Here is a 15940-nt window from a genome sequence, read left to right as displayed (position 1 = left end):
TTGCCCTTATTCTTTTCCTCTGCCAATGTTCAGTAGATTAAATTTACAATCACTACTCCAAAACTGTATTTCGACAATCAAGACTCACTATAACTGTGAGTGTAAAGTAAGAATGTCGATAATGATTTCAGAAATTATAATTTATTAATTAATAAAAAACTTATAATAATAATACGAGTTTTGATAAAATTTTCATCCATATTTAATTTAAACATAATCACAGAGTTTAATATAAATCGGACATGTATATTTATTCACCTAATTACTGTACATATTCTGAAAATTTTCACTTTTACTGATATTTACAATTTTCAGTTACTTTAAATTAAACTAAAAATGTAAAAAAAATTATCGCCTCGTTTTAGATAAAGATGTCGATTGGGATTGTTTGTTACCTGATAAAACTACAAACGGTGATTGTGTTTCCTTTTGTTTAGCCTGTAACATATGCAGAGTTCCCAGTGGAGTATCAGTTGAACTCATTTTTTTCATTAATTGCTCTTGTACGCCCTTCTGAATCCTTTTTTCTACTTTATTTTTGCCCGGGCCTTTTCCATGGAACTTATGGGATAAATATCTGAAAAAAAAAACAAGGATTAATAAAATTCAACAACGTAATAGTGCAAATAATATTTTAAATATTCAGTTCAGGAAAAATATTTGAAACTTGTTTTTCTAATTATTCACCTAAAAAATGCAAGTTAATCATTCTAATGGCTTGTTATAGATATAGATTGTATCAAGAAAATATATGATGTTATATTTCATACCTAAAAGCTTCTTTGGAATTTAAAATATGACCTTCGTCATCAATATATTCTAATTTAACATTTGGTTTGAAACCTTCTTTTTCTTTAAAATCAGTTATGGGACCAGCATATCTTTCCCTTCTGCCCTGTCGATCTCCATCGTCTCCATATGCCTTATCTTCTATAGAGTAATTTTTCGCTTGGAGATGTGCTAAACGTGAATTCGATGGTCGATTGTTCTCTTCCTTATCAAGATAACCTAAAAATTATTAGGAAGAAACCTTTATTAATAATTATTAATTTTTTTAAACTACCCCTATTTTATTTGCGATGTGTAAAATTTAGGATGAGCAAATGGTTAACAGTGGCAATTTCCTTTCACTTGGAAAAAATATAGTTTGATTACTAAATTCAGCTACATAGAAATAACATCCAATAGCTAGGACCTGATGAGATGCTATTACAATAATGTCATTTGCTTATGTTGCGATAGTTACGTTGTTGTGTGTGAGAATATCAACTGTGTACATAAGATAGAGGATCGGGCCAAGCGCACTTCCTCATGGAGTTATTGACATAATTGGAAGTAAAATTGTGGTGTAGTCTTGGATTTTGACTTGAAAGTGGCTGTGTTGCAAGTAGGATTTTAGGATTAGGAAAAATACCACCAATCTCGAGCTACATTTCAATAAGTATTTTACCACAAAACAAGACCCAATTATTTCTAATAAATTGATAAAAAACAATAAAATATATGCATAGGAAAAATACCCAATTTTTTCTACATAATCTTGTGATCTCTGTTTAATGTTTAATGTAGGTAATCCAAGGAATGTCTGTAAAAGTAGTATCTAAAGCCTGTCATCAACTATCTTTGGGGATGAATTTTAAAGGTACTTATTTTTAACCAATAGCTGTGGTACTTGAACAGTTTAGTTGGCTTGTTAAAAGAATCAATTCTCACTTCAGAGAAATATATATGCCATATATTTAGACTAACATGTATCATTAGAAAAAACATATATACAATTAAAAATGCAGTAATTTTGGACAATAGTTATCATTAATAGAGTCATTGAAAAAGTCTGTAGCTATTTTCAAGTGTTATATTGAGTTGATTACGACATAGAAGGACATAGTGTCTAATTTTTATTCAATTATTCCAACTATACCCGTCTAATGCATTTCATGGGAAATTTACAAATACTAACCTTTGCTCATAGCTAATTGAAGAGCAGCTGCTACCCCAGTACTAACATCAGGTTCTTCGCCCAATATTTGCACATCTTGAACACCAATTTGGGTAGAACTTATACCTTGCTGATTGGTATCTACACTATTCCAACCTGTAGCTTCGATAATTTCACAATCATCATCACTATCGACTGTATCTTCTTTAATTTCTTTCTCAAGGTCTGTTGCATCTTCAGTTTCTTCTCTATTACCAGACTTGCCATAGGTTGGGATATCTCCCAGTGTACGACAAAATTCAGCTGTGGCATTTAAAACTATGTTATTTCCATCTAGATTTTCGTCTTCTTGTTCTGGTTTAATTTCAGTTTTAATTATGTTAGCTATAACATTTTCTTTTTGTTTGATTTTTCTAGCTTTGTGTAAAGCCTTTTCCAATAAATCATCTTTATCATCATCTACTTTCAGATCAGTGGGAATATTAGCTAATGGTACATCATCTATATCATAATCTACATCTTGTTTAATTTTAGGTCTTCTAGAACCTATAGCTTCTATTCCAGAATTGTCAGGTTTTAATTCGTCAGCTGTTAACAATTTTCCCTTGCTTCTTATTTTCCTGACTTTCTTTTTTGGTTTTTTAAACTTAGCTAATTCTTCTTCATTGTAGTAGTCTGAGGCTATTTTGAGTCCTGTATCAGCAACACTTTCTAGACGTTTCTTAGCCAATTTGGCTTTAATTGAAAGAGCTGCTTGTTGTTTGCGTTCAATAACATTATCAAAACCTATCTTAAAATTATCTTTTTTAACACCATCTATTTCTTCATCATACTTTGACAATAAACTTTTTTCTTGATAATTTCCATATTCATCAAATTCAGAATCCTCGTATGGATTATACTCGGCTTTCTTCTTTTTGTTTTCAATATTTTTCTTGTATCTTTCATTGTCTATCATGTTTACATTCTGCAATATATCTTCATCTTCTTCTAAAACTCCCTTATCTTTCAATGTCAAAATAACAGTTTTTTCCTCGTCGAAACTATCAACATCATGTTGAACAGTGAGTCCTTTAAGATCTTTTTCTGTGTACTTATTTTTCATCTTCGCTTTATTCTCAGATTCGACGAAATCACTTATACCAAACTGAGCGTCTAACTCTTCTAACATTTTAGCTCGTTTCTCTGCTTCTTTTTTAGCTTGATCAATTTTTCTACTTTTGTCTACCCATAATGATAAGTCATCTTCACTGTCACTTTCTCCTAAAGTCTTTACTGAAGATAATTTAGAGTGAATTTGTCGTTTTTCACGTATTTCTTGAAGTTTGGAACGAATTTTTTCTTGTTGTGCTTTCTGGATTAGATTTTCTGCTGGTTTATGATAAAATTCACCCAAATCGTCCTTCTTCAAATCACTTTCTTTATTGTGATTGCTCATATTATCAGATGAATTGCTTCCAGAATTACCCAAATCTAATGGTTTTAGACCTAACTTTGCTCTAAGTTTATTAGTTTCTTCTATTGACAGACTCTCAACATTTTGTTTATTTGAAGTTGTGTGCACAGGAGATTCTGAATGGTGTGATTTAGAGGTATCTTGAGGTAGAGATGGGTCATTATCAATGATCTCAATAATATCTGAATCTAAAAAATGTGAAATTTAAAATAAATGCGAAATATATGCACACTTCTCATGTTTATATCAAATTTAAATAACCCATCAGGATATTTCACTAAAGACAATCAACTTTTTAGGCTCATAAGTTGGGTTTTACAATGTCAATTTATAAGAATCTATTATTTCAACTGCTTATTAGGGATCAATAATTTTAATATTCATTCATTTCCTAAGAAAATTTGATAAAAAAATTTAAATTACAAATCAATTGTACTAATTACTCAAATATAATGTACTCGACACATTTTACTCACCAAAATTGTCAAAGAAAGTACATAAAACATTTTAATATCAAATAATTTTCAGTTTAATGCATAAAAACCAAAAATATTTTTTATCCTGAAAATGAAACCATAAGTAGCTCGCTCTCTTTATATATTTAATGCTATCATACTTACCACAAATGAAAGACTTCAAAAATCTTTCTAAACCAACCCATTTGCACCCACCACAGATTACAAGAAATGTTTAGTTTTTCTTCTCATTGCAAATAACAGAACACCTAATGGCAATCTAGACAAGATGAAAATAGAAGAAAGTCACAACTACAACCAGCAATTAGAACTAGAATGGTCTAATAATATCAGATCAGATAGAGAAATCCCAAAACAGAAACATGTAGAGACAAATAAGGGATGAAAGAACCAATAAATAAGGGTTGTTATGATTTTTAAAAAACTTGTCTTGACCTTCAAGTAGTTGTTTAATATGTTTTGGCATAATAAGCACTTAGTAGGAAATGGTTTCTTTGGCAGTCCCATTTCCAGCACCTCAATCTATAATTCCAAAGATTGTCTTTTCATTCTAAGTAATCATGCAAAAATATGATTAGCAGATATGTATAACAGAAATGTTTGAGCTTATTTTTTTATGAGCACTTTATAAATCATTTCATTCGTATAAAAAAATAAGTCTTCTTATATTAACCATTTAACTTAGCATAACCTTGAATAAATTATACTTATAAATAACCCATTTAATGAAGAGATAATAAAGAGATTTTTTATATAGATTTATGAATGAGAAAGTGTGCAAAAGGAATATTAAACATCGTTCAGTCCTGTAACACTTACCATCACTTTCATAGGTTTTTTTTGTTTTCTTGTCCACATTATCATAATGACGATATTTGCCATCGTCTTCATAATATTTAGACCTCTCTCGTCTTTTATCCTTATGATGGTGCTTTTTGTGCTTGTGCCTCTTTTCTTTTGGAGTATCATATCCACTAGTATCATCATGACGCCTCTTTCTCGACTCCCTATCCTTAGATTTTTTACTACTGGAACCCATGCTGATTTGAATTGATTACGTATTATCGAATAAAACAATATACTTATTACTTTTCAAGATTGACATATACCTCGTTTCCTAATAGCTTTAACAAGATCTTCGACTTAAAAGTTAACCAAGTAAACGTAACCGAACGTTTGTTGTTGTGCATACGGCATATGACAATATCTATTTCTGACAGTTGACATTAAAGAAATTTCATTTGGAGCGTCCACTGACAAAATGTTGACAAACAATTCTTGGTTTATTGCATCCGATTAATTAATATCCTTCATTTATGATTTATCAATACTATACTTAATGTAGGCTTAGAAATATCTTTATGTTCAATCGGTATTTCCTCGATAACTATTTAAAGCATACTATAATTTATTTAAGATGCATTGATAAACTTATTGCACTGGCTCTAAGGACTGATTTAAAATATAATTTCACTGTGTAGCATTTGGGAATCATATATAGAAAATGACATTGATTAACAGTATATTATATGACATGGTTAACATCCCAATCTTACTTATAAAGAAAAAGAAGTATTACATATATGAGAAAAAGAAGAATTATGCCACTCACAAATTTTGACGTGTCAGATTTTAGATTTGACTGGTCTCCACGTCAATACTTTATAAAATTAATTATTACCTAAAATAATTAATTTTTACGCTACATTAAGACAAAACATGTGTTAATATTATAAATTCATATAAGTGCTCTAAATATTTTGCTGAAAAAAAAATAAAGTTTATCAAAACAAAATGTTAACTAAATTCGAAACCAAATCGGCTCGAGTTAAAGGACTCTCTTTTCATCCTAAAAGACCCTGGATTTTAGCTACACTTCATAATGGTTGTATTCAGCTTTGGGATTATCGTATGTGTACTCTGTTGGAAAAATTTGAAGAACATGATGGTCCTGTAAGAGGCATTTGCTTTCATAATCAACAGCCACTTTTTGTATCTGGTGGAGATGACTATAAAATCAAAGTATGGAACTACAAACAAAAGAGGTGCTTATTTACACTTCTGGGTCATTTGGATTATATTCGTACTACTATGTTTCATCATGAATATCCCTGGATATTATCTGCATCAGATGACCAGACAATCCGAATCTGGAATTGGCAAAGTAGAACTTGCATTTGTGTATTAACTGGACATAATCATTATGTTATGTGTGCTGCATTTCATCCAACTGAAGATTTGGTTGTCTCAGCTTCTTTAGATTCTACTGTTAGAATTTGGGATATTTCAGGTATGTTTAATGACTTTGACTAAGTATACATGTTTTATATATAAATTTTTTTTAGGTTTAAGGAAGAAAAATGTAGCTCCTGGACCAGCAGGACTTGAAGAACACCTGAAAAATCCCGGTGCTACAGATTTATTTGGCCAGGCAGATGCTGTAGTGAAGCATGTTTTAGAGGGCCATGATAGAGGTGTTAATTGGGCTAGTTTCCATCCAACTTTGCCTCTTATAGTTTCTGGTGCTGACGATAGACAGGTTAAACTATGGAGGATGAATGATTCGAAAGCTTGGGAAGTTGATACATGCAGAGGCCATTACCACAACGTCTCTTGTGTCATCTTTCATCCACGCCAAGTAAATTACTTTCTCAATAAAAATAATGAGTTATTTTGAATTTATTTGCATTTTAATAATGCATATGTACATTAATTCCTTGCTATTTTGAATTTTACCTGATGTCTGATTTTCTTTGAAAGACAGCTGCTTATTATATAACTTACATACCTCTGTAGATTTCCTATTTACTAGATAAAATTAACAAGTAAATCCCAGAAGCAGAATTTTCTTAATAGTCTGCAGTGTTATATTATTACTTATTCAAATAGAAAAACAATTTTATTGAAGACTTATGCACATGAGAAGAGAAAAGCTATAAAGACTTATTTTATGATAACATATAACTTAAACGGGCTCAAATCATCTGAGGTTTATGCAAAAGGAATGCTATAAATGTGCTCTCCATAGAGCCCCTCCCAGAAAGGAAAGAAGAGGATGATGGCATTTCGATATGGTACCTACACTGGCAATAACCACAGACTAATATAGTACTTAGTGGAAAATTACTTTTCATTTTATTACTTATGCCTGTACTTTTAATCATTATAATTTCTTCTTATTTAGTTTTTTTATTCTCCGGAGTCAAAGTTTTGTACACAGAAATTGGGATTTTTATCATTATTTCATATATTTTCAAGGTTTCTGCTCCAGAGAAGTTAACTGGCAAAAATATAGGATATATATTTTCATAAAAAGTTTTTTTTATTAATCTTGTTAATTTGAAAAACTATTATTTTGGTGTTAAATACTGAGGGATTATAGGATAGAGACCACATTTCTCAAAAAATGATATTGTAAGGATGAAACCTTTTAAATATAATCTGACAGTTTTGTGAATTACATTACCCCAAGCTTATTTTGTTTTCTAAAAAAATGGAAGGGAACTAGGGACCTGTATTCACACGTAAATTTGTAATTTACATTTCTAGGAGTTGATTCTTTCAAATAGTGAAGACAAAAGTATGAGAGTATGGGATATGGTTAAAAGAACATGTTTGCATACATTTAGAAGGGAACATGAAAGATTTTGGATCATGACATCTCATCCTAATTTGAACCTTTTTGCTGCTGGTCACGATAATGGAATGGTAATGTTTTAATAAAGTTTTCACGACTGTTTCAACTGGTTGTATGTTTTTTAAGGTTATATTTAAACTTGAACGCGAACGTCCAGCATATACAGTTCATGGAAATCTATTATACTATGTTAAAAAGAATTTCTTAAGGAAATTAGATTTCACAACATCTAAAGATGTACCTGTTATACAACTTCGTGGCGGAGGAAAAATTCCTGTGTACAAAATGTCCTTCAATCCAGCAGAAAATTCAGTTCTTCTCTCTACTCGTACATCAAATTTGGATAATAGTACCTATGATTTGTATACAATACCAAAAGAACAAGAACGTGAAGATCATGTACCAGGTACCTTGTTATGTGCATTACCTGTATTTAGAGATATGAGGTGATAATATTCTCAGAGAATGAGAATATTATCTTGGCTGAAATTTGTTTTATTTTATGAAAAACAAATAATTGAAAATGAATTATAAGATAGTTAGAAAGCTGGCAAATTTTTAAACAAAGAGAAAACTATTTTTTTTTAACTAAATTTTTCTATACCTAATTGAAATTTAATTAAAAATCATCTTTATGTCCTGAAAATTAACTTTGATTTTTATCAATGTTTTCTTTAATTTCTGTGCCGACTGACTCTACATCACTCTGTATCACTTCTGTTTGAATATCAGACATGGTCGTTTGCCTTTCGGTTTTTAAAAATTTGATGTTATGGTACCCAAAAGCCAGTTTTCTACTTCTTTCTATGGATAATTGATTTCTCTTTGTAGTGTGTATTAATTTATAAATACTAAAACTTTGTCAATTGCAGCAATTGTGGAAGGCATAGTTGATAGATGTAATTTTTGTCATACTTATTACATGCCCCTTTCCACCATGTAGAACCATTTATATTTTCACCTGTTTTATTAACACTAGATTCGTGAATTTTCGTAACCCACAACCAATATCTTCTGATAAATATGATTCTAGTTAATTGAAAAAAGGAGTTGGGAGAGTCATTTTGATTTTAAATAACAAACCATTGTGGTAAACTTTATAAAATGCTTGACTTTATTTCAGGCACAATTTGAAGGCAAGGTATAATATTTTGAATCTTGCAAGCTTGTCAAAAAAGATGATGTTTTCACTGGCATTTTCAAAGAATTCCTTCCTGTATATTTTTCTTTCTGGATAGAATTGAATGTAGCATGTAGAACATCTGAATTATTAATTTCTTCACCAATATGAATGCAATGATTTTCCAATATACTCAGATATTCTCCTAAAGAGAATTTTACATCTGTATTTAAGTTTATCATAAACTTGTTATCAAGACAAATAGGATTCTAATAGTGAAACTTGAGTTGTAGTTGCAATTTAAAAAATACTTCAAAAATAAATAATATACAGTAACGGAAAAGATTTTTTGGAGATATTGGTTATTTTTATATATTATTAATATAATACTTTTTTATTACTAGAAGCAGAAAGTAAGAGATCATCTGGATTAACTGCATTGTGGGTAGCCAGAAACAGATTCGCAGTTTTGGATAGAAGCCACCAATTAATTATTAAAAATTTAAAAAATGAAGTAACTAAAAAAGTGCAGACTCCAACGTGTGATGAAGTATTTGATGCCGGCACTGGTATGCTTTTACTTAGAGACGCTGAACACGTAACATTATTTGATGTTCAACTAAAGAGAACTTTAGCACAAGGTAAGTTAAGTTTTACTCTCGACACAAAATTTGTATTCATAAAAAATTTTTTGGATATGGTCTGGCAACGTCGAGAAGAAGAAAGAAGAAAACTAGTCATTATTTGTAAAGATTAAAAATTATCAAAACAATTTCAAATCATTGTCAATCGATCATTTAAAAAATTTATTTATTAATAAGTTATTTTGTTTTCAGTTAAAATCAATAAATGCAGATATGTAGTTTGGTCATCTGATATGTCACATTTAGCTTTGCTATCAAAACATAACGTTACCATCTGTAACAGAAAACTGGATGTGTTGTGTTCTTTACATGAAAATACCAGAGTGAAATCGGGGGCATGGGATGATACAGGAGTATTTATTTACACCACCAGCAATCACCTGAAATATACACTTAAAAATGGGTGAGTACAAATAATTTAGCTCATCTAATGATCTTAATACAGTGCAACCTCGATAAAACAGATTGAAAGGTAACAATTAAATATATATATATATATATATATATATATATATATATATATATATATATATATATATATATATATATATATATATATATTAATTTGTTGAACTGAGATTTGTTATGTTGAGGTTACGTTGGTCTAAAATTCATCACAAATCAAACAATTATTTCTTTGAAACCTGTTGCTACATGATTTTTGTCTTTCTCAATTCCTCTCAAAATTTTTATCACCAGCTCCTTCAATTCTTATTCCTTTTACTTTTGCGGATGCTAGATGAGGGTTCTAGTTCTTATTGTGCACATTTCTTTTTTTATTTCCATTTTTGAGAACCATATTTTTTTAAGTTTTGGATTTTATTTTTAAAATTTTATATTAAAATCACATTCTTAGTGTATAAGTCTACTCACTTTTATGGCTTCCATGCTCTTATATCTAATTGTACTTACGTGTTCACATTGTCTTTTTATGTTCTTGACTATCCTCTACTTGATAAATATAAACAGCAGTGGGCTCGAAACATTAATCTTATATCCATTATAATTTCCTCTTACGTACTCTTACCCCAACTATTTTATTAGTGCGTTTTATTGTTAGTATTGTACCTCTAGGTATTTTCATCTCCTTTATTATTGTTAATATTTCTTTTAATCATTTGTTCAATCAATAAATATTTTTTCTTCTTTCTCTACTTATTGCTACTAGTTTCAAAATTATTTCAACAAATTTTTTTATAGAATTTGTAACTTGTTTGTACCAAATGCCTTGCGCTATCATTTTCACATTGAGTTTGTACATCCAATATATTTCTATTCATTTTCTGATACTATTTTATTCTTTCCATTTGTTATCCTATTTCAATATTTTATAAGGCTTCTTTTACTGTAAGGCTCTCATTATTTCTTGCTGTTCTTCTTCTATTTCTTCTAAATATTAACAATTAAATGCTTGTCAACGTTACCTAAGCTGTTTCATTATTTCAGAGATCAAGGTATCATAAGAACACTCGATCTTCCAGTATATATCACCAGAGTAAGAGGAAATCAAATATTTTGTTTAGATCGCGAATGTAAACCCAGGATTCTTACAGTTGATTCAATGGAATATAAATTCAAACTCGCTTTAATCAATCATAAGTACGAAGAAGTTTTATATATGGTTAGAAACTCACGATTAGTGGGACAGTCCATGATTTCTTACTTGCAACAGAAAGGTGAGTTATTTTATAATTTAATTGCTTTAAAATCCATAAAAAAATCATTTTATATTATAGGATATCCTGAAGTAGCACTACATTTTGTGAAAGATGATAAAACTCGTTTCACACTCGCCCTAGATTGTGGTAATATTGAAATAGCTCTAGAAGCCGCCAAAGCTTTGAATGATAAAGTATGCTGGGACCAACTTGCACAAGCTGCTCTGTGGCAAGGAAATCATCAGGTGGTTGAAATGTGCTACCAAAGAACAAAGAGTTTCGAGAAATTGTCATTTTTATATTTAATCACTGGAAATTTAGAAAAACTGAGAAAAATGATGAAAATTGCTGAAATTAGGAAAGCTAGGTCTTCGCAATATCATGCAGCACTTTTACTAGGTAAGCATCAAATAGTTTTCTCATTATTTTCATTGTTTCTTTTAAAGGGCTTGACAAAAAGTTCTGAGCTGCAGTTCACTACAGCTGATCGTATTTACCTACTAGTATTTATACTAGTCAAGAGCTGATTACATCATTCATTGAATGTGATACAAATTATTTTCCAAATGTTGAACAAAAAAAATTGTATCATGACCTCAGGTTATGTTTGTTACTGATTTGGCAGTTTTTTCTTTTGCTTAGAAAATTTTAGCAGTTAAGAAGTTTAGTAGTAAAGAAACAAAGAATTTTTTCAAGACTTGTAAAAACTTATTGGTACTTGCAGCTGCTGTTATGCAAAACATGTAAATTTGACTAAATACAAGAATTGGTAGTTCAAATGCTAAAACAAAGGTGTATTTTGTCTACTGAACTTGACTTGAGTTGCATTATTAATATGAAATAAGCAATGATAGTGAAACGACATTGATTTGAGGCCCCTCTTCTAACCACTGTTCATCAAAAAGTGACTATAGTTTGCTTCTGCTACCCAGATAATGTCAAGGTGTAATTAATATTCATAAAAATTTCCTGTACATTTTTGTTTTAATTCCCTATAAGTGGAGTTTTAATTCCACCTCCGAAGAAATTTTAATGTGGTGTGTATATTCAACATATTTATAATAGTGTTTTGAAACATTTTTACTAAAATTTTTTTATAATTCACTTATTTCAATATTTTTGTTGTTTAGGTGACTTGGAGGAACGAGTAAAGATTTTGAAAAGTTCCAACCAATTGTCATTAGCATATCTGACAGCTGCTACTCACGGCATGAAAGCCGAAGCAGAGGAACTAAGAGAACAAATAGGCGAAGATAAAAAATTTCCAGATATAAATCCCAATGCAAAATTCTTGAAACCACCTCCTCCAATTCAGCAAGCTGAATCTAACTGGCCACTGTTGACCGTTACCAGGGTAAGTATATTAAAATTTTTTTGTTTATAAACACCCATAGCTCATCTTTCTTACATAGCATAACAAACAGTTTTTCATTTTGCCTTTTCGCATGATTTCTACTTGTTAAATTTTTACTCTCCAAATATTTCATAGATATTTAAATTCTTCTTTGTAAGACCTAATTACCCAGTATGCTTTTCCATAAAGTACTGTGGGTTGAATCAATGTTTATTTCAAATTATACTTCTTCTACTTCATCTCCTGTACTGGTTACTATATTCAAAACTTTTCAAGGGATGCTCTTTGCCAATTCATCTCATTTATATCCCTCCCAATATCATCCCTGATATCTCTATATTTTGTTTGTGATAGTTTAGTCTATAATTTCTCACTGGTTTTGTAATTAAAAATTATTCATAACTCTTGTCAGTACCATTAATCCCTCATCAATCATTTGTACTTTCCTTCTGTTGAAGTTTAACCATTTGCTGGGAAAAATATAGAATGTTATTCATCAATTACACGTTATAGAGCTTTTTCGAGAATACTGCAGCTGTTGCTACAGCTTCTGCCAACATGAAATCACTAATGGCCGAACCAATATCTGATGCCGGTTTAGAAGATGCACAAGGATGGGGAGATGATGACGAATTAGAATTAGATCCCGACGAAAAAAAAGCTGAAGCAGCTGCTTCTGGAGGCGAAGGAGACGGAGGTTGGGACGTGGAAGATGAAGGTTTAGAAATACCCGATTTGGGTCCTTCAGTACCCATCGAAACAGAAGGTGCTTACATACATTTACCAACACAAGGTAAGATATTATTTTATTCTCTATGGTTGTGAAAGTAAATATAGAAATTTATTTATTTGGAATTTTTTTTACAATACCATGTGTGTGTTACAGTTTTAATCTAATACAAGTCTTGAGTAAAATGACTTACTATATGCAGATAAAATAAACAAATACACAGAGTGTTTACTGACATTATCATGGCATTAATAAATTTATCCTATAGAGATTAATTGAACATACTGTATCACAATAACTGATTTGACATTATATCAATATAATGCTTACCTCATCCACGTTGTGCTTTGACTGCTTTTCGATTTTATTTTTCATATGACTATGTAATCAAATGTTTACGATTTTCTTTTATTTCAGGTCCGTCACCTACTCTAACGTGGACAAAAAATTCACAATTAGTAGCAGATCATGTTGCAGCTGGTTCGTTTGAATCAGCTGCTAGATTACTTAACGATCAACTGGGCGTTGTTGATTTCAAGCCATATGAATACCTATTTACAAGTTTGTACAGTAGTTCTAGGACCGTGTATTCGTGGCAACAAAATATACCGCCAGCTTTCAGTTATCCATTACGGAATTGGAAAGACTCCAATATGAAAAATCAACTACCAGCATCAGGAGTAAAATTAAACGATTTGGTAGCAAAATTGCAGGTAAAGTTGCTAAAAACTATATTCATGTGCTAATTCACCAAAACAAACTTTTTAGATATCAGTTTTTACATTTGCATTTACTATTGGAAAAACTTTGAACAACATTACTTTAAATAGTCTCACTTTATACTGAAGTTTACTTACTTATCGATTCTTTAATACCTTTTAGGTTTGCTACCAATTAACTACAGGAGGAAAGTTCACTGAAGCCATAGAAAAATTACAAACACTACTTCTTTCTGTTACTTTACTTGTAGTAGATAATAAACAAGAAATATCAGAAGCTCAGCAATTATTGAGGATATGTAGTGAATATATTTGTGGATTACAAATGGAAACTTTAAGAAAAACTTTACCAAAATCTACTCCCGAAGAACAAAGACGACAATGTGAAATGGCTGCTTACTTCACACATTGTAAATTACAGGTGGGGACATTCATTTCAATTGCACTAAATTTTACTAAAAGAACAAGTTTTATTTATCATTTTCGTTTCAAAGTAGTTCAGGGTAGCTCAAATCATTTAGATTCGCAACAACATTAATATTGTTGTTGAAGCCTTCATCAAATGAAGTAGTTACAGTGTTTATTAATACAATTAGAAAACAGTGCTCATAGATTCACGTCTTATGGACACTTACTTACCAGTATTTTAAAGCCATTCTTTCCTTCATATGCAATAGAGTACAATTATTATACATATTGAACTTTCCATGAATAAACATCAATTATCTGACTAGTGACAATTGTAACTAACATATAATTTTTTTTTATTTTAGCCAATACATCAAATATTAACATTACGAACGGCTCTAAACATGTTCTTTAAACTTAAAAACTATAAAACGGCAGCCTCATTTGCAAAAAGACTTTTAGAACTCGGTCCCAGACCAGAAGTGGCACAACAAGCTAGGAAGATTCTACAAGCTTGCGATTCTAATCTTACAGACGAGTTTCAGTTACTCTACGATGAACATAATCCATTTAACTTATGTGGACATTCTTATACCCCAATTTACAGAGGAAAAGCTGAAGAAAAATGTCCTCTATGTGGAACTTCTTATTTGCCTAAATATAAGGGAACATTGTGTAATGTTTGTAAAGTTGCCGAGGTTGGCAAGGATTGTATTGGTTTGAGGATAAGTGTACATCAGTTTAGATAAAGTATTGCTAATATTTTTAATATTATGTATTTAAGTATTAATATGTTTATTATATATCAAATGTAGGGATTTAATTTTTTTTCTACAAATTGTACATTATTGAAAAAGCGAATAAAAATACTTTTTTGAATTTGTTTCTTAATTGAAAACACCCTCCTTTAGTTCTTTTTTTTTCACATAATTATCCATTATGGTTTCTATATACACACAAACGCATGAAGAGAATTTTCCTTAAGAATTAGTTGCAAAGTGTTTTTCGCTTGATATAATTGATATAATAATTTGGTGCGAATTTTGAAAGTAATGTTTGAAACTTGGACTTGATCAGGTAAACTGAAATAAGAAGTCACGAAATTTACCTAAATACCTGATATGTATTATAATTTGTGATAATATAAAATTTAATCTGATTCCCCTTATCTCACAGATAAACAAACTAAAATGAGGTATTAACATAATTAAACTCTAGTACGTCATTAGCTTATGAGTATTGTAACAGAATCTGATTAAATATAAAAATGTGCTGCATCAAACTTACAAGAAAAAAAAATATATAGAAATATTTTGATAAATAATAATTTTTGCACACTAATTATGATAATATGAAACATTTTTATGAAATATGTGATAATTAATGAGTGATAAGATCATTTTAAAAAAGAAAACCTAAAGGCCTTGACATCAAAACAATGAAAATCAAAAATTAATTTTCATAAGATGCAAGCACATTTTTTTGCAAAAAAAATAACATCGACAACTTCTACACAAGGATGTGGTTGATCTATGTTCTACACTGTACCAACTTTATCGACCGAATTATAAGTCTTTGACACTTCACTGGTATCAGTTATAGTAACGAAGTCTATGTTCGTAATAATCTATGATGTTGACAGTGGTTAACTCTCATGGTTTTCTCAGAATCGTTTTAAATATATTTTTGAAATGAGACATCAGATTTGTATATTTCAATATTTTTTGTTAATACATGAGATTACGGTAATTATTTGAAATATTTGTTTTATTTTCCCACATAAGTGTAAATCATACAAA

At 30.2% G+C, this 15940-nt stretch overlaps 2 protein-coding genes across 4 annotated transcripts; one reads left to right on the top strand and one right to left on the bottom strand.

Moving 5' to 3' along the window:
- Nucleotides 1-178: 178 nt before the first annotated feature.
- Nucleotides 179-5267, bottom strand: LOC130891760 (U4/U6.U5 tri-snRNP-associated protein 1). 3 transcript variants are annotated; one of them, XM_057796705.1, is made up of 5 exons: nt 4981-5267; nt 4691-4911; nt 1961-3583; nt 771-1008; nt 179-577 (listed from the first exon to the last, which is right to left on the bottom strand). In XM_057796705.1, the coding sequence occupies exons 2-5, from the start codon at nt 4908-4910 to the stop codon at nt 349-351; spliced, it is 2310 nt and encodes a 769-aa protein (XP_057652688.1). In that variant the 5' UTR covers nt 4911; nt 4981-5267; the 3' UTR covers nt 179-348. The 3 variants fall into 3 exon arrangements, with proteins under 3 accessions (XP_057652688.1, XP_057652686.1, XP_057652687.1); XM_057796703.1 differs by having other exon boundaries at nt 4961-5080; XM_057796704.1 differs by having other exon boundaries at nt 4691-4899; nt 4961-5067.
- A 205-nt stretch (nt 5268-5472) lies between these two features.
- LOC130892045 (coatomer subunit alpha) lies at nt 5473-15020 on the top strand. Its single transcript, XM_057797228.1, has 13 exons — nt 5473-6161; nt 6217-6509; nt 7421-7579; nt 7635-7914; nt 9033-9269; nt 9465-9675; nt 10719-10948; nt 11009-11329; nt 12061-12284; nt 12798-13077; nt 13432-13727; nt 13897-14154; nt 14507-15020. Exons 1-13 carry the CDS (start codon nt 5666-5668, stop codon nt 14888-14890), a joined length of 3669 nt encoding a protein of 1222 aa, XP_057653211.1. The 5' UTR covers nt 5473-5665; the 3' UTR covers nt 14891-15020.
- Nucleotides 15021-15940: the final 920 nt, after the last annotated feature.

This window comes from Diorhabda carinulata, chromosome 3 (assembly GCF_026250575.1).
Source record: "Diorhabda carinulata isolate Delta chromosome 3, icDioCari1.1, whole genome shotgun sequence".
Classification (NCBI taxonomy): domain Eukaryota; kingdom Metazoa; phylum Arthropoda; class Insecta; order Coleoptera; family Chrysomelidae; genus Diorhabda; species Diorhabda carinulata.
This window is presented reverse-complemented; position numbering and strand designations above follow the sequence as displayed.